General features: G+C 43.3%; 1 protein-coding gene across 2 annotated transcripts in view; it reads left to right on the top strand.

Annotated features, from left to right (window-relative positions):
• Window positions 1-24,224, top strand: part of LOC138676828 (prostaglandin reductase 1-like) — a 142,140-nt gene that overhangs the window by 64,233 nt on the left and 53,683 nt on the right. For both annotated transcript variants that reach the window (XM_069766484.1, XM_069766491.1), the window contains exons 3-4: window positions 10,180-10,225; window positions 14,931-14,990. In XM_069766484.1, the coding sequence (XP_069622585.1) occupies window positions 10,180-10,225; window positions 14,931-14,990 (106 nt within the window). The remainder of the gene's footprint in view (window positions 1-10,179; window positions 10,226-14,930; window positions 14,991-24,224) is intronic.

The following is a 24,224-nucleotide window of genomic DNA, read 5'->3' on the forward strand; positions in this document are numbered from 1 at the left end:
TCAAAAAAGGACCAGGCACTGCAAGTCTTGGGAGCGCCCTTTTTGGCTTTGGAAAGAGACAGGCTCCTAACGGGTGCCAAAGTGGAGGCTACAGGCTCCGCAGTCTTCCCCCTCCCTCTCCCTCTTTGGCCCGTAAGGGGAAGCTCTTCCTCAGAGCTGCTCCCACCACCTTCCTGTTCCTCACGCCACGATGGGTCAAGGACCTCATCATCTCCACTACCCTCTGCCACCAACTGCTCCTCCTGGGTAGTCTCGGCAGCACAGTACGCATCAGAAAGCGGCACCTGAGTTTCATCATCAGATGCGTACTGCGCTGTGGTCACCGGAGGCACTGGCCCACCTGCCTCTTCAGAGTCAGAGAGAAAAAGCTGTTGGGCATCACTGCACACTGCCTCTTCTTCCATTTCTCCAATGCTGCTTGGCTGGCCCCCTGTTTCCAAGCCAAGAGATTCAGAGAACAGAAGTAGAGACGGCTCCTGTCCTGGGCTCTCTGACTGCCTGGCCAATTTGGCAGGTGGTGAAGAGACAGATGGCTGCTCTCCAGTGCTCTGTGCCTGAGAGGATGTGGCACTAACTGAAGTCGATGCCGAGGCGTTAGCTGCCATCCACCCGACAACGGCTTCAATTTGGTCTTCACGCAGCAGCGGTGCACGGCGCTCTCCGACAAAGCTGCGCATGAAGGACTGTTCCCTGCTGAAACTGAGTGACGACGAGTCACCGGCGCCCGCAGCAGGCACAGAATCACCACGTCCTCTCCCTGCTCCTCTCCCTGCTCCGCGCCCACGCCCACGTGCCTTACTCCCTGTCCTCTTCATCTTGGTTGACAGATAAAGATAAGCAGAAAAGTACTAAGGCCTTAGTGTGCTCATTCCTGAAATGCTCCTCCTAACAGGTGTAAGAAACACTAATGTTGTAAAGTGTGGACTAAACTTTATTATTTTTCAAATGTGGCCTACACAAGTGTTAAGTTGTGTTTGGTGAACTTTACTTTTTTTTTGTGCAGATCGGGCTACAGAGCTAGTTTAAATCACACGGAGACCGTGCAGACAGCCGTAAACGGCGCTGCAAGGCCAAAAAACCCTCCTCTAGGTTATCCTATGTAGTGTTTTTCCACTATTTAGCTGGAGACGGGTGGAAAGACACTAATAGGAATTTTTTTTAAAAATTTTTAAACAGGCTGCACTATTTGAAAAAAAGGAAATTGTTTTTCAAGGTATGAGGCAGTAACGCACCCTGAGCTGAATCCAACCTGCTATAGCTGCACACAGACTACAGGGCGAGCTGCGCTCACACAGAGACCGTGCAGACAGCCGTAAACGGCGCTGCAAGGCCCAATAAACCCCTCTAGGTTATCCTATGTAGTGTTTTTCCACTATTTAGCTGGAGACGGGTGGAAAGACACTAATAGGAATTTTTTTTTTTTTAATTTTAAACAGGCTGCACTATTTGAAAAAAAGGAAAATTTTTCTCAAGGTATGAGCCAGTAACGAACCCTGAGCTGAATCCAACCAGCTATGGCTGCACACAGACTACAGGGCGAGCTGGGCTCCCACGGAGACCGTGCAGACAGCCGTAAACGGCGCTGCAAGGCCCAAAAACCCCCCTCTAGGTTATCCTATGTAGTGTTTTTCCACAATTTAGCTGGAGACGGGTGGAAAAACACTAATTGGGATTTTTTTTTTAAATTTTTAAACAGGCTGCACTATTTGAAAAAAAGGAAAATTTTTCTCAAGGTATGAGCCAGTAACAAACCCTGAGCTGAATCCAACCGGCTATGGCTGCACACAGACTACAGGGCGAGCTGGGCTCACACGGAGACCGTGCAGACAGCCGTAAACGGCGCTGCAAGGCCCAAAAACCCCCCTCTAGGTTATCCTATGTAGTGTTTTTCCACAATTTAGCTGGAGACGGGTGGAAAAACACTAATAGGAAATTTGAGAAAAAATGTGCAGCAGGCTGCACTATGAGCAAAAAAGGACAACTGTGTGAGGCAGTGTGAACCCCCCCTGAGCTGAATACAACCGGGTATATGGCTGCACACAGACTACAGAGTGAGCTGCACACACACACACACACAGAGACCTTGCAGAACGCTGTTAAAACAGCGCTGCAAGGCAAGAGCAAGGTGAACAGTGAAGAACACACAGTGTTTTGCTAAATTAGCCTTTGGAAAGGAAAATAAAGCAATTAGCTAGCTCAACTGGCCCTCAGTTAGAACACAGCGTCCTGTCCCTAACTGAAATCACAGCAGAGTGAGCGCAAAATGGCGGCAGCGTTTTTTATAGTGCAGAGTGACATCATTTCAGCAGCCAATCACAGCCTTGCTAGTACTTACATGCCCACCATGCTAAACAGGATGTGCCCACACTTCCAATCATTCCTCATTGGCTGCTGCGTTCAGTTTGAATTCTGGGAACTTCCGATTCCGGTATCCGATACGCGGGAAGTATCGGAATTCGGTATCGGAATTCCGATACCGCAAATATCGGCCGATACCCGATACTTGCGGTATCGGAATGCTCACCACTACTCATATATGACACTACATTAAAAAATTCACATATCAGGAAAACACTAGATCAGTCCTAATATAGGGTCACTAGTGGGTGAGTTTCCACTTTTTAGGCACATCAGGACTCTCCAAACGCTTCATGACACCTGCAGGGAATTCAATCAAAGTCTGCATTCCAAAATGTCACTCCTTCCCTTCCACGCCCTGCCGTGTGCCTGAACAGTGGTTTTCCTCCACATACTCAGAAGAAATTGCACAACAGATTTTGGGGGCCATTTTCTCCTGTTACCCTTGTGAAAATAAAAAAATGGGGTATAAAGATAATTTTTATTGAATTTTTTTTATTATTATTTTCACCACTCAATTCTATCATTTTCTGTGAGGCACCTGGGGTTCAATGTGCTCACCACACATTTGGATAAATTCCTTTGGTGGCCTAGTTTACAAAATGGGGTCACTTGTAGGGGGCGTTTCCACTATTTAGGCACCTCAGGGGCTCTCCAAACGCGACATGGTGTTCGTTCTCAATTCAAGCCAATTTTGCGTTGAAAAAGTAAAACGCTGCTCCTTCCCTTCCGAGCCCTACTGTGCACCCAAACTGTGGTTTTCCCTCGCATATGGAGTATCAGCATACTCGATAGAAATTAAACAACAACATTTTGGATCCAATTTCTTCTATTACCCTTATGAAAATAAAAATTTTGGGGATAAAAGATCATTTTTGTGGAAAAAATTTGATTTTTTTGTTTTCACGGCTCTACGTTATAAACTTCTGTGAAGCACCTGGGGTTCAAAATGCACACCACACATCTAGATAAGTTCCTTTGGGGATCTAGTTTCCAAAATGGGGTCACTTATGGGCACTTATTATGGCACTGTGTAGGCACATCAGGAGATCTCTAAACACGACATGGCATGGTTTATGGAGTCTATATAAACCAGCCTTGACGTTTTACCTAAAGTAGGCTTCTCGTGCCTACCTCAAATGCAACTGAATGATTAGAAACTTGCATTCCTTTCTTAGTGTTCATACTTTTAGTTGAAGTGAATATGACAGCTGATACATGCTTCCCAATCTATCTATGTACAGTTGTGAACAAACGTTTTTAAGCCCCAACAGAATTTTTGCTTTCTTGGCCTATTTTCAGAGAATATGAATGATAGCACCAACACTTTTTCTCCACACATGGTTAGTGGTTGGGTAAAGCCAAACTACTGTGTTTTCTCTTTTTAACTCATAATAACAACCTAAAACATCCAAATGACCCTGATCAAAAGTTCACATACCCCATTTCTTAATATTGTGTATTGCCCCCTCTAACATTAATGACAGCTTGATGTCTTTTTTGGTAGTCGTGGATAAGGTTCTTTATTTTCTCAGATGGTAAAGCTGGCCACTCTTCTTGGCAAAAAGCCTCCAGTTCCTGTAAATTCCTGGGCTGTCTAGCATGAACTGCACACTTGAGATCGCCCCAGGGTGGCTCAATGATATTGAGGTCAGGAGAATGAGATGGCCATTCCAGAACCTTCACTTTGTTCTGCTGTAGCCAATAATAGGTCGACTTGGCATTGTGTTTTGGATCGTTGTCATGTTGGAACATCCAAGCACATCCCATCCGTAGCTTACAGGCTGATGATTGTAAATTTACTTCCTGTGGTTGCTGATAACATGCTGCTTTCATCTTTCCTTCAACTTTGACCGATTTTCCTGTGCCTTTGTAGATCATACATCCAAAAAAACATCAGCGATCCACCTCAGTGCTTTACAGTAGGAATAGTGTTCCTTTCATGATAGGCCTTGTTGCCTCTCTCCAAATGAAACGTTTATGGTTGTGGCCAAAAAGTTCAATTTTGGTTTCATCACTCCAAATGACCTAGTTCCATAAGTTTTGAGGCTTGTCTCTGTGCTGTTTTGCCTATTGTAAGCGAGATACTTTGTGGCATTTGCGCACTAATGGCTTTCTTCTGGCCACTTGACCACGCAACCCATTTTTCTTCAAGTGCCTCCTTATTGTCCATCTTGAAACCGTCACACCGCTAGGTTTCAAAGAGTCCTGTATTTCAGCTCATGTTATTTGTGGGTTTTTCTTTGCATCCCGAACAATTTTCCTGGCAGTTGTGGACGTAATTTTTGTTGGTCTACCTGACCGTAGTTTTGTTGTTACAGAGCCCCTGATTTTCCATTTGTTAATTACAGTTTGAACACTGCTGACTGGCATTATGAATTCCTTGGATATCTTTTTGTATTCCTTTCCTGTTTTATATAGTTCAACTACCTTTTCCCATAGATCCATTTACAATTCTTTTGCTTTCCCCATAACTCACAATCCAGAAATGTCAATGGCTGGATGAAAGATGCAAGAGTCTGTCTGGATCCCAGAAACTCAATCAGCTTTTATGCACACACACTGAGCAAGCAAACAGGTCACATGTGTTAGGGGTCGAGTTCCTGCCTCTGCACAGGGGGAATCTCAAGCCATCTCCGCTGCGGTCTCCCATTCTTCTCCTGCCATAGTGGAGCCTGCTCAGCGGAGGCGTCGGTCCCAGCATCATGCTCAGTCTGACACTGTGCGAAGGGTTACTGCTGTCCTTCCAGCTTCTGCCATTGTAGCCAGTACTGGTCAGCAGCGAGCAGACGTCTTTGGGACTAATCACTACTTTTCCTCTTCTGAGCATGCCCAGGGTAAGATCTCTCATTGGAGATCAATGGTCACATGCTCAGGTACTGAAGCAAATCCTATTGGTCCTCTAGGAAGGTCCTGAAGGTGTTCAACGTCTGTGGCAGTCTCTCATTGGTCCTTCTAGGAAGGTCCTGTACGTGCTGCAGCTATAAGAGGTGCGCATGACCGCACGGCCATGCGCTAGTATCAATTTATGTATGAGCTCAGCGCCAGTGTTGGCATGTTTGTATGCAGTCAGGGCCTGAAATAGGCCCCTAGAATGCTGGCACCTCCGGCGAGGAGTTTCGTGTGTATTCAGGGACCCGGCTGAAATAAGCCCCTAGAATGCTGGCACCTCCGGCAAGGAGTTTCTTGTTTGCATTTGACTGTATGACCACCATCTACTCTACTAAGTAGCTGTGTGCCTCTGTGAGCCAAACAGGACACAGAGTTATCTGTGCTAAGAGACTCTGTGAAGTAACAGAGTCTGTTTATACTACTATATTGTACCGCCATATCTAGCTGCAGGTGCTTTCCTGCACGGTGGATCCCTGGTTGCGAACGCACCAACTTCTTCTAATAAACATATATTCGGTGTGTTACGCCAACCCTAACAACAGGTGAGGATGTTACCTTTAGTAGCTATTCAAATTCATTTGTGTCAACTTCTGTGCATGATATCAGGCCAAAATCACCAGGGTATTTACATTTTTGATCAGGGTCATTTGGATGTTTTGGGTTGTCATTATGATTTAGAAAAAGAAAACACAGTACTTTGACAATAAATGGCTTCACCCAACTACTAACCATGACTGGAGAAAAAGTTTTGGTGTTATAATTCATATTCTCTGAAAAAAGGCCAAGAAATCAAAAATTCTGCCGGGGTATGTAAACTTTTGAGCACAACTGTATAAGGCTAGGTTCACATTGTGTTAGTGTTATCCGTTTAACGGATGCGCTAATGCTGATGGCCAAAATCTCTTATTATACAATCGAGCTAACACATGCGCTAATGCATGGTACCATTGCATTAGCATGCGTTAGCAATAGAGGTCTATGCACAGTGAATGCGTCCATTTGCTGTGCTTTAGTCCTATCATACCGGAAAATGCGGTAAACCGCATTCGAGGGTGCATCACAAAGTAACGCATCATCGCTAATGCATGCCGATTTTGACATGCGTTAGGATGTGTTAAGACAATGTAAGTCCATGGGCACGTTAACGGATCCGTTACATTGCGTTAGCGCCGCTAAGCAACGGATCCATTAAACGGATCGCCCTAACGCAATGTGAACCTACCCTAAGGCACTGGCTGCAGCATTTCAGAGAAAAATATACTTTAAATGCCGCCCAGAGCATGTAAGCAGAGACCTGTCAATCTAGGACAGTGGGTGGGGAAAAGCAACTGGGGGACCCACCTATCTGACTAGTCTGCAGAGTGGCTTGATCCCCAGAGGCTATTAAAGTATTTTTTTTCCCTGAAACACTGCAGTGTTTCAGAGTCAAACATGCCTAGCTGAGATAATGAAGCCAATGCCTGATACATGCTGCCCAAAGATTGGGCTATTTATTTCAATGTGAACCAGTACGTTAGCAATTTTAAAGTTCAAATAGTACTACTAATAAATTGTTTTAAGAGGGCTTGACCAGTTGTAGTCAGTAAATCCAGCTGGTCAGTGCCCCAGAGTCCAATCCTATACTTTCTGGTTGTTCGGTTTCAGATTGCACCATGGGACATTGTTTCTCTGGGCTGGAAGAGGGAGTAGAAAGTAACTTCCATCTAGAGGGCTCCTCACATCCTCTTCCAGGGACGCCAAGGGAGATCTTACCGCAGATGATTTGGTTCCTATTCTTTTAACAGTCCCCACTCCACCATAGCTGGATCCACCCTGGAAGCTGATGCTGGCTTGCTTTTCAAGGGATTATCTCTTTTAGGTTTGTGAATCTCGGGCTATTGGATTATCCTTCTTTGGGTCTTGCAGTCTGAGAGAAATCCATGGCTTTAGTATACTTACGGGAATTCAGTTTTGTAGAAAAGAAAACAAAAAAGCAGTTAACCGCTTCTGACCTTCTTCAGATATTGTTTTTATATTATTTATTAGATATAAGTAACATCTAATAAAAAGTGTAAGAAAAAAAGTCTTCTTTTGTCGCTAAAATTTCAGTTGGGTGGCTAGGGAAATGGGAGCTCTCAGAAACAAGTCTGCCTCAGCCGACATCCAGCTCACACCTTCTCAGAGGACATTTTTCATCACAATAATCACAAGCTGCATATTGCTTGAGCAACAATGAGCAGCCTGCATGGCCTATATGTGCTACAATAGCCTTCAGCATCTCTGGACTTGTCTCCTATCAAGGACATATGGGACATTAATTTTCAACAATTGCAAAGAGATCTGTCAGCAGCAGATCTTGATGATTTGACCAAGTACTTTGCATTCTTCAGACAACCATTAACCCAATTAATAGCATGCTAAGGTGTGTAAGTGCATATCTTTCTGAGTGTGCTGCTTATAATCAATACGGAATAAATCAGATATTTTGAAAAATGTTTCCTTATTTTATCCTTATTTTTATATTTTATGTGCTTGACTTTTGCTTACTGGTGTTGCAATTTCAGTGCTAAGGAGTGTATGTATCAGAGGGTTTGATATTGAGCAGAGAAAATAAAATTACAGACTGCAAGGTCATTACAGGGATTGTTCAGGTTTGGCACAAAAGACTGAAGTCACTCTGTAACAGCAGACTTGTAAACCCTCACAGTGTGCATAACGCACGCTGTGAGGAGTTCACATTTCTGGGAGCAGGTGGTCAAGTGACCGCACGTATGTGAAATGCATAATCCTAGTCACATTCCAACAAGATGTGCGAAAACTCACTCAACACAAGTGAATCGAGCGAGGCCGTGCACATCTAGTCAGAATGTGGCTGGAAGTATGCAGATCGGATACTTACAGTCACATGACCGACCGGTCTCGCCGACGGCACTAGAGAATTCTGACAGGGCGTACTATGCACAATGTGAGGATTCATATGTGACTGTAGACTTTCATGTCAAAACCGGACATCCCCATTATCAAAAGGTAACCATTAACATATGCAGCATTTGTAAACATCATCCTTTCCATGTTAATAGTGTCCATAGCCATGAAATACCAACATCTTAACAATTCCTTGGCATCATAGTATCTTCTGGCCACACAATGCATCACCTGAAAAACAATTATGGGTCAATATTAGTCAGAATACACATTAGGATGGACTGTGTAACATAACTCTTGTTTTTCCAGGGTAGTGGTGCACGTTAGGTCCAATATGCAGTAAATGTGAACAACACTTTAATAGTCATGTAGTACATAAGCTAGTTTAAACACAGAACATACTTTAGATACATAGTATAGATTCTTATGAAATGATGGAAAGCATTTAAGTATAAGAATTGTATAAAGGGAACTAGTCAGCCAGATAAGACCCCGAAACTGCTACCATTTCTCCACTCCATGCTATTTCTGCAATCTAACAAGCCCCTTTTTGTACTTTTCTATAGCTACAGTAAACATTTTAAAAATCAAATTTAATTCTACACTCGCATTATGCAAATGTCTTTGGACTTTTGATCCCCTTGGACATCCCCTGCTTGTAAGCATGCCCTCTGTGCACGATATACATAATCTTCAAGAGTGACATTACCATTGACTCCTTGTAAATTGCATGCATGCACACGTTATATTTGCCTTCCCCATAATGCACAATGAAGCTGGGTGTCTACTCCCCAGCTTCATAGGCATACTGTGCATGCCCAGGGTGGCCGGCTGTCACATGCATGCACAAGATTTCCAGGGAGCTGACAGTGAATTTATGCAAATTGTGGATGTGAGGGGTGATTTTCAGATGGGCAGCAGGACTAGTTTGGGGGAATCAGTGCCTTGACGGACTAGTTCTGAGACATTCGCATAACAATAGTATATAATTTATTTATTTATTTTACTCACTTATATAGTGCCATTAATTCCACACCGCCTTACACACATTATCATCACTGTCCCCATTGGGGCTCACAATCTACATTCCCTATCAGTATGTCTTTAAAGTGTGGGAAGAAACCGGAGAACCCGGAGGAAACCCACGCAAACACGGGGAGAACATACAGGCTTCTTCCAGATGTTGTCCTTGGCGGGATTTGGACCCAGGACCCAGCGCTGCAAGGCTGCAGTGCTAACCACTAGTGATGAGCGAGTATACTCGTTGCTCGGGTTTTCCCGAGCATGCTCGGGTGATCTCCAAGTATTTATGAGTGCTCGGAGATTTAGCTTTTGTTGACGTAGCTGAATGACTTACAGCTACTATCCAGCCTGAGTACATGTGGGGGTTGCCTGGATGCTAGGGAATCCCCTCATTTATTCAAGCTGGCTAGCAGCTGTAAATCATGCAGCTGCGTCAACAAAAACTAAATCTCCGAGCACTAACAAATACACGGAGACCACCCAAGCGTGCTCTGGAAAACCAGAGCAATGAGTACACTCACTCTTCTCTACTAACCACTGAGCCACCTTGATATTAAAAGATGGTGGTGTATTAAGGCAGATGACAGGTTGCATTTAAATAGTACACAGTGGGGCAGGTTCACATGACAGTATAACAAATCGTTAATATTTCCATCCAGAAAAGTGAGATGATTTTTTTTCTCACTTGTCATCCGTGTGCTGTCCGTATACAATCCGTTTTTATACTCAGAAGCTATTATCATTTACAGGACCATTTACAATTTCTTATGTTACACGCCGTATTTGTAATGTATCCTTAAGGATCGGATGTTATACTGTGGCTCCTTATGGTATCCAATCAATAGACTTGAATGGGCGAGTCTCATCCGATCTACAGAAGAAACTATGGCACGTTGTGATTTTTTTTCACACGCAGATTCGGTCAGTGAAAAAAAAAATGCTCAATAATCTTAATATTTGAATGCTATATGCAAATTAATATTGTGAATTTCTGCTCTACAGAGGTTTTGGTGGAATCTGAGTGTTTCAGTGTGGATCCGTACATGAGGTATAAATAAAATCCATTTATTCACTATTACTAACAATGTGTTGTGAAGTTCATGCATTCATCACTGAGCTAACCTTGTTAAATACAGTATATAGGCACAAAAGTGCATAAAGCAGAACCAAAATCACTCTTTTTCCAAATGTCCCATGTTAAGGATTCATCTAATTTTTTGTGCAGGTATGGTGCTCATACTCAATACTAAATAAATTGAGGTTTTTTTTACTTTGTTTCTATTTTTTTTTCATAATTTGCATATCATTATCATATCATTGTCTATTGAACCAGTAGTTTTCGTCATTTGCATATCACTATAATTATATATCATGTCACATTTTATAGAACCTGTGATTTTCATAATTCCTCAACTTTTACTTCTGTGTCTTGCAATTTCAATGTTTAGAAGTGTTTATGAATACTGTTATTATTACTATTATTATTATTATTATTTATTATTATAGCGCTATTTATTCCATGGCGCTTCACATGTGAGGAGGGGTATACATAATATAAACAAGTACAATAATCTTAAATAGTAATGAGCGAGTGTACTCGTTGCTTGGGTTTTCCGGAGCACGCTCGGGTGTCCTCCGAGAATTTGCTATTGTTCGGAGATTAAGTTTTCATCGCCTCAGCTGAATGATTTGCCTGGTTGCTAGGGAATCCTCACATGTAATCAAGCTGGCTAGTAGCTGTAAATCATTCAGCTGCCATGATGAAAACTAAATCTCCGAGCAGTGATAAATGCTCGGAGGTCACCCGAGCATGCTCTGGAAAACTAGAGGAACAAGTATACTCGCTCACCACTAATCTTAAACAATGCAGGTCACAACTGGTACAGGAGGAGAGAGGACCCTGCCCGCGAGGGCTCATAATCTACAAGGGATGGGTGAGGATACAGTAGGCGAGGGTAGAGCTGGTCGTGCAGCGGTTTGGTCGATTGGTGGTTACTGCAGGTTGTAGGCTTGTCGGAAGAGGTGGGTCTTCAGGCTCTTTTTGAAGGTTTCGATGGTAGGTGAGAGTCTGATGTGTTGTGGTAGAGGGTTCCAGAGTAGGGGTGATGCGCGAGAGAAATCTTGTATGCGATTGTGGGAAGAGGAGATAAGAGGGGAGTAGAGAAGGAGATCTTGTGAGGATCGGAGGTTGCGTGCAGGAAAGTACCGGGAGACGAGGTTACAGATGTATGGAGGAGACAGGTTGTGGATGGCTTTGTATGTCATGGTTAGGGTTTTGTACTGGAGTCTCTGGGTAATGGGGAGCCAGTGAAGGGACTGACAGAGGGGAGAGGCCGGGGAATAATGGGGGGACAGGTGGATTAGTCGGGCAGCAGAGTTTAGAATAGATTCAGAACAGTTCAAAGCAAAGGCTGTGCTAATGAATATGGTGCAAGCTCGAAACATCAGTCAGAAAAATGCTGGAGAAAATAAGAAAATGAGTTGTTCTGATGCCATGCAAACTTTTTTTGACCCAGGAGCTAAAGTGGCACACAGGTTTCATGAATATGAGCTTTTGGCTCAGCTTTTTAATGTGTAACATATATAAACACATTGACAAATACGCCCCTTTGTGATTTTTAGCTGCATCTTTTGAACAAAATAATTAAAAATCCTTGTTAAATACAATGCAAATATTGGACGGTGACATAACAACATACAAAAAAGGGATAAAATGTGTGATTGAATCATTATACAGCTCTGAAAAAAATTAAGAGATCATCACATGAAAACCCTGTCATGGGCAGCCCAATCTCCAGACCTGAACCCCATTGAAAACTTCTGGAATGTAATCAAGAGGATGATGGAAAGTCACAAGCCATCAACCAAAGAGGAACTGCTTACATTTTTGCGCCAGAAGCAGTGTGAAAGACTGGTGGAAAGCATGCCAAGACGCATGAAAGCTGTGATTAAATATCATGGTTATTCCACAAAATATTGATTTCTGAACTCTTCCTGAGATAAAACATTAGTATTGTTGTTTCTGAGTCTATGTTCACACTTTGCGGATTTTGCTGCGGATCCGCAGCGGATTTGACCGCTGCGGATCCGCAGAAGTTTCCTATGAGTTTATAGTACAATGTAAACCTATGGGAAACAAAAAACGCTGTGCACATGCTGCGGAAAAAACCGTGCGGAAACGCTGCGGATTACATTCCGCAGCATGTCACTTCTTTTCTGCGGATTTTCACCTGCTCCAATAGGAAACTGCAGATGAAAATCCGCATAAGAAACCGCAGTAAAAACCGCGATAAATCCGCAGTAAAAACTGCGACGGTTTTTCACTGCGGATTTTGGAATTCCGCTGCGGAAAAATCCGTAGCAAAATCCGCAAAGTGTGAGCATAGCCTAAATGGTTATGAACTTGTTTTTTTTGCATTATTTGAGGTTGGGAAGCACTGCATTTTTTTGTTATTTTGACCATTTCTGATTTTCAGAAAATAAATACAAAATGTATTGATTGGAACTTCGGAGACATGTTGTCAGTAGTTTATAGAATAAAAGAGCAATTTACATTTTACTGAAAAGTATACCTATAAATAGAGAAATCAGACAAACCGAACATTGTGTAGTGGTCTCTTAATTTTTGCCAGAGCTGTATTTAGGCTAGGTTCAGATTGCGTTAGAGCAATCCTTTTAGCGCATAGCGCTAGCGGATTCCGCTAACGCAATGTCTTTTTCAAGGTCGCGATCTGCAAGAGCGGGGAACGGACCTCGGGCACGCCTCGGAAGCTGCAAGCAGCCTCCGAGGCGCATCACAAAACACGGGCTAGCGATGCGCGTTAACATTGCTGCCAATGGGAGCGCTAACGGACGTGTTGCACGGCGTTAATTTCGCCGTGCAACGCTGTCCGTTAGCGCGGTCCCATTAACGCAATGGGAACCTAGCCTTACACTAAAGCCTAGGCCGTCAATCCATGCTGTTCTCTGCAAGGGAAGATCCTTCCTGACCAATACGCAAAGAAAAAATAAATATAGCAAGGGACTTGTTGGAAGTTACACATAATGAACTAATAGTCGTGGCTGCGTTATGGGTGCTAGCTGTAATTTTTCTTCCATTTCCAATACAAATATTGACGCAAGCTCCCTCAGATGCTGCATTACCAACATATTACTCAAAGCTTCTGGTGAGAATATTTAGATGGCACCATGCAGTGGCATTGGGTTTTATGTGGAGTATTTATCCCATAATCTTTTTAACCTCAGTTTGTATTGACCAGTGTTGCCCTTCTTTCATTAAATGGTTCCAGACTGCCAATATGTGCTGCGCTGCTCTGCGGTGACATTCCCTATGGAGAAAGCAAAGATGGTTTATTACTAGTGATGAGCGAGCGTCCTCAGATAAAGTGTTATCTGAGCATGCTCAGGTGACTTCGGCATGGTCGAATAATATGCTCGAGTCCCTGCGGCTTTATGTCTTGAGGCTGTACATCAGCCACAGAGGGATTACCTAGCAAACAGACAATCCCTGCATGTCTTACAGCTGTCAAACAGCCGCGAGACATGCAGTCGCAATGACTCTAATGTATGTTTCAAGATACTCGGTTGGCACCTGAGCATGCTCAGATAAGTCCACGCTCGCTCATCACTATTTATTACCCTCTGTATACCTTTTCTATCGAGGTATATACAGTGCTAAATAAGAGCTGTGTACACTAATAGGAAGTTCTGGCAGCGGTTCCTCCTCTATACACAGAGATTATGGCTATGTTCACACTCTGCAGATTCCACTGCGGATTTTTCCGCAGCAGAATTGCAAAATCCGCAGTGAAAACCCATCGCGGTTTTTACTGCGGATTTATCGCGGTTTTTACTGCGTTTTCTTCTGCGGATTTTCATCTGCAGTTTTCTATTGGAGCAGGTGAAAATCCGCAGAAAAGAAGTGACATGCTGCGGAATGTAATCCGCAGCGTTTCCGCGCGGATTTTTCTGCAGCATGTGCACAGCGTTTTTTGTTTCCCATAGGTTTACATTGAAATGTAAACTCATGGGAAACTGCTGCGGATCCGCAGCGGTCAAATCCGCTGCGGATCCGCAGCAAAATCCGCAAAGTGTGAATATAGCCTAAATGATCGCTTGTATAGAGAGGGAGCAGTCGCTGATGGGTCATAGGAGCAGGTTGCATTTACCTTGTAGCTGAGGCTAATATACAAGTTACAAGGGAAAGAAGATAAAACAAACAATATTTCAATACTTAAATGCCCCCAAAAGATATTTATGACTTTATAGGGTGGGGCAAAATGTAAAACAATAAAAAAAAACTATTAAATATCTGGGAAAATAAATAATAAAAAGAAGCAACTGTTAATCCAAATAGCTGTTTCTCTCCCAAGCCCTGTATAAAAAAAAGTGCCAGATATATACAAATATGTGCCACAGAATAGGGAGTACATTTTTTATATATATTTTTAATGGTCATGGGTGGTCATTTAAAAAAAATGGGAAAAATAGAATTTTTTTTCCACTGATATCACCACCCAAAAAAAGGAGAACAATGACATATGATATAAAAATTAAGGCGAATGTAACGATGCAGAAGGTGCTTGTATAACCAAGTGAGAACTTTGTTATAGCTCTATAGCTCCGCAGTTTAGCATGTATGGGGAAAAAACAGTGCCTGGTTAGGAATGGGAGTAAATGGTCCAGCCTTGAACTGGCTAAAATGCATTTTGAGGTTTGATCAACTGTATCCTTTTTTTTTTTTGTTTCAAAAGGCCATACAGTAAGAGAATGATGAAGGAGGGAGATGTTATGATTGGGACTCAGGTTGCAAGGTAAGTGATAGATTTGTTTATTTCTTCAGTGCGGAGATTGCTCAGAAAACGTGTATGAACTAGAGACATCTCTAAAGAAATCTTTATATTTTGCAGGAGAAATGTCTTCTGCCAAGGAACTCTTGTCCTTCAACTCTTCAAATACGCAGGGTATGTGCACACGTTGCAGATTGTGCTGCAGATCCGCAGCAGATTGGCCGCTGCGGATTCGCAGCAATTTTCCATGCGGTTTACAGTACCATGTAAACCTATGGAAAACAGAAACCGCTGTGCCCATGCTGCAGAAAAAGCCGTGCGGAAACGCTGCGTTGTATTTTCTGCAGCATATCAATTCTTTGTGCGGATTCTGCAGCGTTCTACATCTGCTCCTCAATAGGAATCCGCAGGTGTAAAACCGCAGGTGGAATCCGCACAAAAAATGCAGGAGATTTGCGGTAGTTCCATTGTAAATCCGTAGGTAAAACGCAGTGTGTTTTACCTGCGGATTTTGCAAAAATGGCATGGAAAAATCCGCACACGAATCCACAACATGTGTACATAGCCTTAGTCTTTTTAAGCAATGGTTTCTATGGCTTTGATTTTTTGGGGGGCAATTTGTTCTGTTGCTCCCAAAGTTAAAATAAGTTTAGAGAAACTTATCTATACATGCTACTATTAATCCAATCAGATGACCTATACAGAATTTTGCCTGCCTATAACTATGCAACTGTAACTTGCAAATTGCTTTTTAACCCCTTTACCCCCAAGGGTGGTTTGCACGTCAATGACCAGGCCAATTTTTACAATTCTGACCACTGTCCCTTTATGAGGTTATAACTCTGAAACGCTTCAACGGATCCTGGTGATTCTGACATTGTTTTCTCGTGACATATTGTACTTCATGATAGTGGTAAAATTTCTTTGATAGTACCTGCGTTTATTTGTGAAAAAAACGGAAATTTGGCGAAAATTTTGAAAATTTTGCAATTTTCAAACTTTGAATTTTTATGCAATTAAATTACAGAGATATGTCACACAAAATACTTAATAAGTAACATTTCCCACATGTCTCCTTTACATCAGCATAATTTTGGAACCAATATTTTTTTTTGTTAGGGAGTTATAAGGGTTAAAAGTTGACCAGCAATTTCTCATTTTTACAACACCATTTTTTTTTAGGGACCACGTCTCATTTGAAGTCATTTTGAGGGGTCTATATGATAGAAAATGCCCAAGTGTGACACCATTCTAAAAACTGCACCCCTCAAGGTGCTCAAAACCACATTCAAGAAGTTTATTAACCCTTCAGGTGTTTAATAGGAATTTTTGGAATGTTTAAATAAAAATGAACATTTAACTTTTTTACACAAAAAATTTACTTCAGCTCCAATTTGTTTTATTTTACCAAGGGTAACAGGAGAAATTGGACCCAAAAAGTTGTTGTCCAATTTGTCCTGAGTACGCTGATACCCCATATGTGGCAGTAAACCACTGTTTGGGCGCATGGGAGAGCTCGGAAGGGAAGGAGCGCTATTTGACTTTTCAATGCAAAATTGACAGGAATTGAGATGGGACGCCATGTTGCGTTTGGAGAGCCACTGATGTGCCTAAACATTGAAACCCCCCACAAGTGACACCATTTTGGAAAGTAGACCCCCTAAGGAACTTATCTGGATGTGTGGTGAGCACTTTGACCCACCAAGTGCTTCACAGAAGTTTATAATGCAGAACCGTAAAAATAAAAAATCATATTTTTTCACAAAAATTATATTTTTGCCCCCAATTTTTTTTTTTTCCAAGGGTAAGAGAAGAAATTGGACCTCAAAAGTTGTTGTCCAATTTGTCCCGAGTACGCTGATACCCCATATGTGGCAGTAAACCACTGTTTGGGCGCATGGGAGAGCTCGGAAGGGAAGGAGCGCCGTTTGACTTTTCAATGCAAAATTGACAGGAATTGAGATGGGACGCCATGTTGCGTTTGGAGAGCCACTGATGTGCCTAAACATTGAAACCCCCCACAAGTGACACCATTTTGGAAAGTAGACCCCCTAAGGAACTTATCTGGATGTGTGGTGAGCACTTTGACCCACCAAGGGCTTCACAGAAGTTTATAATGCAGAGCCATAAAAATAAAACAAAATTTTTTTCCCACAAAAATTATTTTTTAGCCCCCAGTTTTGTATTTTCCCTAGGGTAACAGGAGAAATTGGACCCCAAAAGTTGTTGTCCAATTTGTCCTGAGTACGCTGATACCCCATATGTTGGGGTAAACCCCTGTTTGGGCACACAGGAGAGCTCGGAAGGGAAGGAGCACTGTTTTACTTTTTCAACGCAGAATTGGCTGGAATTGAGATCGGACGCCATGTCGTGTTTGGAGAGCCCCTGATGTGCCGAAACAGTGGAAACCCCCCAATTATAACTGAAACCCTAATCTAAACACACCCCTAACCCTAATTCCAACGGTAACCCTAACCACACCTCTAACCCTGACACACCCCTAACCCTAATCCCAACCCTATTCCCAACTGTAAATGTAATCTAAACCCTAACCCTAACTTTAGCCCCAACCCTAACTGTAGCCCCAACCCTAACCCTAACCCTAGCCCTAACCCTAGCCCTAACCCTAACCCTAACCCTAGCCCTAACCCTAACCCTAGCCCTAACCCTAGCCCTAACCCTAGCCCTAACCCTAGCCCTAACCCTAACCCTAGCCCTAACCCTAGCCCTAGCCCTAACCCTAGCCCTAACCCTAGCCCTAACCCTAGCCCTAACCCTAGCCCTAATGGGAAAATGGAAATAAATACATTTTTTTTTATTTTTCCCTAACTAAGGGGGTGATGAAGGGGGGTTTGATTTACTTTTATAGCGAGTTTTTTAGCGGATTTTTATGATTGGCAGCCGTCACACACTGAAAGACCCTTTTTATTGCAAAAAATATTTTTTGCAATACCACATTTTGAGAGCTATAATTTTTCCATATTTTGGTCCACAGAGTCATGTGAGGTCTTGTTTTTTGCGGGACGAGTTGACGTTTTTATTGAAAACATTTTTGGGCACGTGACATTTTTTGATCGCTTTTTATTCCGATTTTTGTGAGGAAGAATGACCAAAAGCCAGCTATTCATGAATTTCTATTGGGGGAGGCGTTTATACCGTTCCGCGTTTGGTAAAATTGATAAATCAGTTTTATTCTTCGGGTCAGTACGATTACAGCGATACCTCATTTATATCATTTTTTTATGGTTTGGCGCTTTTATACGATAAAAACTATTTTACAGAAAAAATAATTATTTTTGCATCGCTTTATTCTCAGGACTATAACTTTTTTATTTTTTTGCTGATGATGCTGTATGGCGGCTCTTTTTTTGCGGGACAATATGATGCTTTCAGCGGTACCATGATTATTTATATCTGTCCTTTTGATCGCGTGTTATTCCACTTTTTGTTCGGCGGTATGATAATAAAGCGTTGTTTTTTGCCTCGTTTTTTTTTTTTTTTTCTTACGGTGTTTACTGAAGGGGTTAACTAGTGGGACAGTTTTATAGGTCGGGTCGTTACGGACGCGGCGATACTAAATATGTGTACTTTTATTGGTTTTTTTTTTATTTAGATGAAGAAATTTATTTATGGGAATAATATTTTTTTTTTTTTTCATTATTTTGGAATATTTTTTTTAATTTTTTTTACACATTTGGAAAAATTTTTTTTTACTTTTTTACTTTGTCCCAGGGGGGACATCACAGATCAGTGATCTGACAGTTTGCACAGCACTCTGTCAGATCACTGATCTGACATGCAGCGCTGCAGCCTTCACAGTGCCTGCTCCGAGCAGGCTCTGTGAAGCCACCTCCCTCCCTGCAGGACCCGGATCCGCGGCCATCTTGGATCCGGGGCTGGAGGGAGCAGGGAGGGAGGTGTGTTATGGCTGGCAATCAGGCAACACAGCGTGCAGTAATCAGCGCACATACAGAGATCTGGCAATAACCAAAAACAATAGGACGAGCTCTGAGACGTGGAATCTCTGTAGACTGCAGTACCTGATCTATCCTCACACAACTATAAGCAGCAGTGGATTGCGCCTATCACTACCTATGCAACTCGGCACTGCCTGAGGAGCTGACTAGCCTGAAGATAGAAATACAAGCCTGACTTACCTCAGAGAAATACCCCAAAGGAATAGGCAGCCCCCCACATATAATGACTGTTAGCAAGATGAAAAGACAAACGTAGGAATGAAATAGATTCAGCAAAGTGAGGCCCGATATTCTAGACAGAGCGAGGATAGCAAAGAGAACTATGCAGTCTACAAAAAACCCTAAAATGAAAACCACGCAAAGGGGCAAAAAGACCCACCGTGCCGAACTAACAGCACGGCGGTGCACCCCTTTGCTTCTCAGAGCTTCCAGCAAAAGTTAATAGCAAGCTGGACAGAAAAAACAGAAAACAAACTAGAAGCACTTATCTAGCAGAGCAGCAGGCCCAAGGAAAGATGCAGTAGCTCAGATCCAACACTGGAACATTGACAAGGAGCAAGGAAGACAGACTCAGGTGGAGCTAAATAGCAAGGCAGCCAACGAGCTCACCAAAACACCTGAGGGAGGAAGCCCAGAGACTGCAATACCACTTGTGACCACAGAAGTGAACTCAGCCACAGAATTCACAACAGTACCCCCCCCTTGAGGAGGGGTCACCGAACCCTCACCAGAACCCCCAGGCCGACCAGGATGAGCCACATGAAAGGCACGAACAAGATCTGGGGCATGGACATCAGAGGCAAAAACCCAGGAATTATCTTCCTGAGCATAACCCTTCCATTTGACCAGATACTGGAGTTTCCGTCTAGAGACACGAGAATCCAAAATCTTCTCCACAATATACTCCAATTCCCCCTCCACCAAAACAGGGGCAGGAGGCTCCACAGATGGAACCATAGGTGCCACGTATCTCCTCAACAACGACCTATGGAATACATTATGTATGGAAAAGGAGTCTGGGAGGATCAGACGAAAAGACACCGGATTGAGAATCTCAGAAATCCTATACAGACCAATAAAACGAGGTTTAAATTTAGGAGAGGAAACCTTCATAGGAATATGACGAGAAGATAACCAAACCAGATCCCCAACACGAAGTCGGGGTCCCACACGGCGTCTGCGATTAGCGAAAAGCTGAGCCTTCTCCTGGGACAAGGTCAAATTGTCCACTACCTGAGTCCAGATCTGCTGCAACCTGTCCACCACAGAATCCACACCAGGACAGTCCGAAGACTCAACCTGTCCTGAAGAGAAACGAGGATGGAACCCAGAATTGCAGAAAAATGGAGAGACCAAGGTAGCCGAGCTGGCCCGATTATTAAGGGCGAACTCAGCCAACGGCAAAAATGACACCCAATCATCCTGGTCAGCGGAAACAAAACATCTCAGATATGTTTCCAAGGTCTGATTGGTTCGTTCGGTCTGGCCATTAGTCTGAGGATGGAAGGCCGAGGAGAAAGATAGGTCAATGCCCATCCTACCACAAAAGGCTCGCCAGAACCTCGAGACAAACTGGGAACCTCTGTCAGAAACAATATTCTCAGGAATGCCATGTAAACGAACCACATGCTGGAAGAACAAAGGCACCAAATCAGAGGAGGAAGGCAATTTAACCAAGGGCACCAGATGGACCATTTTAGAAAAGCGATCACAGACCACCCAAATGACCGACATTTTTTGAGAAACGGGAAGGTCAGAAATGAAATCCATCGAAATATGTGTCCAAGGCCTCTTCGGGACCGGCAAGGGCAAAAGCAACCCACTGGCACGTGAACAGCAGGGCTTAGCCCTAGCACAAATTCCACAGGACTGCACAAAAGCACGCACATCCCGTGACAGAGATGGCCACCAGAAGGATCTAGCAACCAACTCCCTGGTACCAAAGATTCCTGGATGACCGGCCAGCACCGAACAATGAAGTTCAGAGATAACTTTACTAGTCCACCTATCAGGGACGAACAGTTTCTCGGCCGGACAACGATCAGGTTTATTAGCCTGAAATTTCTGCAACACTCTCCGCAAATCAGGGGAGATGGCAGACACAATGGCTCCTTCCTTGAGGATACTCGCCGGCTCAGATAACCCCGGAGAGTCGGGCACAAAACTCCTAGACAGAGCATCCGCCTTCACATTTTTAGAGCCCGGAAGGTATGAAATCACAAAATCAAAACGAGCAAAAAATAACGACCAACGGGCCTGTCTAGGATTCAAGCGCTTGGCAGACTCAAGATAAGTAAGGTTCTTATGATCAGTCAAAACCACCACGCGATGCTTAGCACCCTCAAGCCAATGACGCCACTCCTCGAATGCCCACTTCATGGCCAGCAACTCTCGGTTGCCCACATCATAATTACGCTCAGCAGCAGAAAATTTCCTGGAAAAGAAAGCACATGGTTTGAACACTGAGCAACCAGAACCTCTCTGTGACAAAACCGCCCCTGCACCAATCTCAGAAGCATCAACCTCGACCTGGAACGGAAGAGAAACATCAGGTTGACACAACACAGGGGCACAGCAAAAACGACGCTTCAACTCCTGAAAAGCTTCCACGGCAGCAGAAGACCAATTAACCAAATCAGCACCCTTCTTGGTCAAATCGGTCAATGGTCTAGCAATGCTAGAAAAATTACAGATGAAGCGACGATAAAAATTAGCAAAGCCCAGGAATTTCTGCAGACTTTTTAGAGATGTCGGCTGAGTCCAATCCTGGATGGCCTGAACCTTAACCGGATCCATCTCGATAGTAGAAGGGGAAAAGATGAACCCCAAAAATGAAACTTTCTGCACACCGAAGAGACACTTTGATCCCTTCACGAACAAGGAATTAGCACGCAGTACCTGGAAAACCATTCTGACTTGCTTCACATGAGACTCCCAATCATCTGAGAAGATCAAAATGTCATCCAAGTAAACAATCAAGAATTTATCCAGATACTCACGGAAAATGTCATGCATAAAAGACTGAAAAACTGATGGAGCATTGGCAAGTCCGAACGGCATCACCAGATACTCAAAATGACCCTCGGGCGTATTAAATGCCGTTTTCCATTCATCTCCCTGCCTGATTCTCACCAGATTATACGCACCACGAAGATCAATCTTAGTAAACCAACTAGCCCCCTTAATCCGAGCAAACAAGTCAGAAATCAATGGCAAGGGATACTGAAACTTAACAGTGGTCTTATTAAGAAGGCGGTAATCAATACACGGTCTTAGCGAACCATCCTTCTTGGCTACAAAAAAGAACCCTGCTCCCAATGGTGACGACGATGGGCGAATATGTCCCTTCTCCAGGGACTCCTTCACATAACTGCGCATAGCGGTGTGTTCAGGTACGGACAAATTAAATAAACGACCCTTAGGGAATTTACTACCAGGAATCAAATCGATAGCACAATCACAATTCCTATGCGGAGGTAGGGCATCAGACTTGGACTCTTCAAATACATCCTGAAAGTCCGACAAGAACTCTGGGATGTCAGAAGGAATGGATGACGAAATAGACAAAAATGGAACATCACCATGTACCCCCTGACAACCCCAGCTGGTTACCGACATAGAGTTCCAATCCAATACTGGATTATGGGTTTGTAGCCATGGCAACCCCAACACGACCACATCATGCAAATTATGCAGTACCAGAAAGCGAATAACTTCCTGATGTGCAGGAGCAATGCACATGGTCAGCTGGGCCCAGTACTGAGGCTTATTCTTGGCCAAAGGTGTAGCATCAATTCCTCTCAACGGAATAGGACACCGCAAAGGCTCCAAGAAAAATCCACAACGTTTAGCATAATCCAAATCCATCAGATTCAGGGCAGCGCCTGAATCCACAAACGCCATGACAGAATACGATGACAAAGAACACATTAAGGTAATGGACAAAAGGAATTTGGACTGTACAGTACCAATAACGGCAGAGCTATCGAACCGCCTAGTGCGTTTAGGACAATTAGAAATAGCATGAGTAGAATCACCACAATAGAAACACAGTCTGTTCAGACGTCTGTGTTCTTGCCGTTCTACTTTAGTCATAGTCCTGTCGCACTGCATAGGCTCAGGTTTACTCTCAGACAATACCGCCAGATGGTGCACAGATTTACGCTCGCGCAAGCGACGACCGATCTGAATGGCCAAGGACATAGACTCATTCAAACCAGCAGGCATAGGAAATCCCACCATTACATCCTTAAGAGCTTCAGAGAGACCCTTTCTGAACAAAGCCGCTAGTGCAGATTCATTCCACAGAGTGAGTACTGACCACTTCCTAAATTTCTGACAATATACTTCTACATCATCCTGACCCTGGCATAAAGCCAGCAGATTTTTCTCAGCCTGATCCACTGAATTAGGCTCATCGTAAAGCAATCCCAGCGCCTGGAAAAATGCATCAACATTACTCAATGCAGAATCTCCTGGTGCAAGAGAAAACGCCCAGTCCTGTGGGTCGCCGCGCAAAAAAGAAATAATAATCAAAACCTGTTGAATAGGATTACCAGAAGAATGAGGTTTCAAGGCCAAAAATAGCTTACAATTATTTCTGAAGCTCAGGAACTTAGTTCTGTCACCAAAAAACAAATCAGGAATCGGAATTCTTGGTTCTAGCATCGATTTCTGATCAATAGTATCTTGAATCTTTTGTACATTTACAACGAGATTATCCATTGAGGAGCACAGAGCCTGAATATCCATGTCCACAGCTGTGTCCTGAAGCACTCTAATGTCTAGGGGAAAAAAAAGACTTAAGACAGAGCTAAGAAAAAAAAATGATGTCAGGATTTCTTTTTTCCCTCTATTGGGAATCATTGGTGTGGCTCCTTGTACTGTTATGGCTGGCAATCAGGCAACACAGCGTGCAGTAATCAGCGCACATACAGAGATCTGGCAATAACCAAAAACAATAGGACGAGCTCTGAGACGTGGAATCTCTGTAGACTGCAGTACCTGATCTATCCTCACACAACTATAAGCAGCAGTGGATTGCGCCTATCACTACCTATGCAACTCGGCACTGCCTGAGGAGCTGACTAGCCTGAAGATAGAAATACAAGCCTGACTTACCTCAGAGAAATACCCCAAAGGAATAGGCAGCCCCCCACATATAATGACTGTTAGCAAGATGAAAAGACAAACGTAGGAATGAAATAGATTCAGCAAAGTGAGGCCCGATATTCTAGACAGAGCGAGGATAGCAAAGAGAACTATGCAGTCTACAAAAAAC

This window comes from Ranitomeya imitator, chromosome 1 (genome assembly GCF_032444005.1).
Source record: "Ranitomeya imitator isolate aRanImi1 chromosome 1, aRanImi1.pri, whole genome shotgun sequence".
Classification (NCBI taxonomy): domain Eukaryota; kingdom Metazoa; phylum Chordata; class Amphibia; order Anura; family Dendrobatidae; genus Ranitomeya; species Ranitomeya imitator.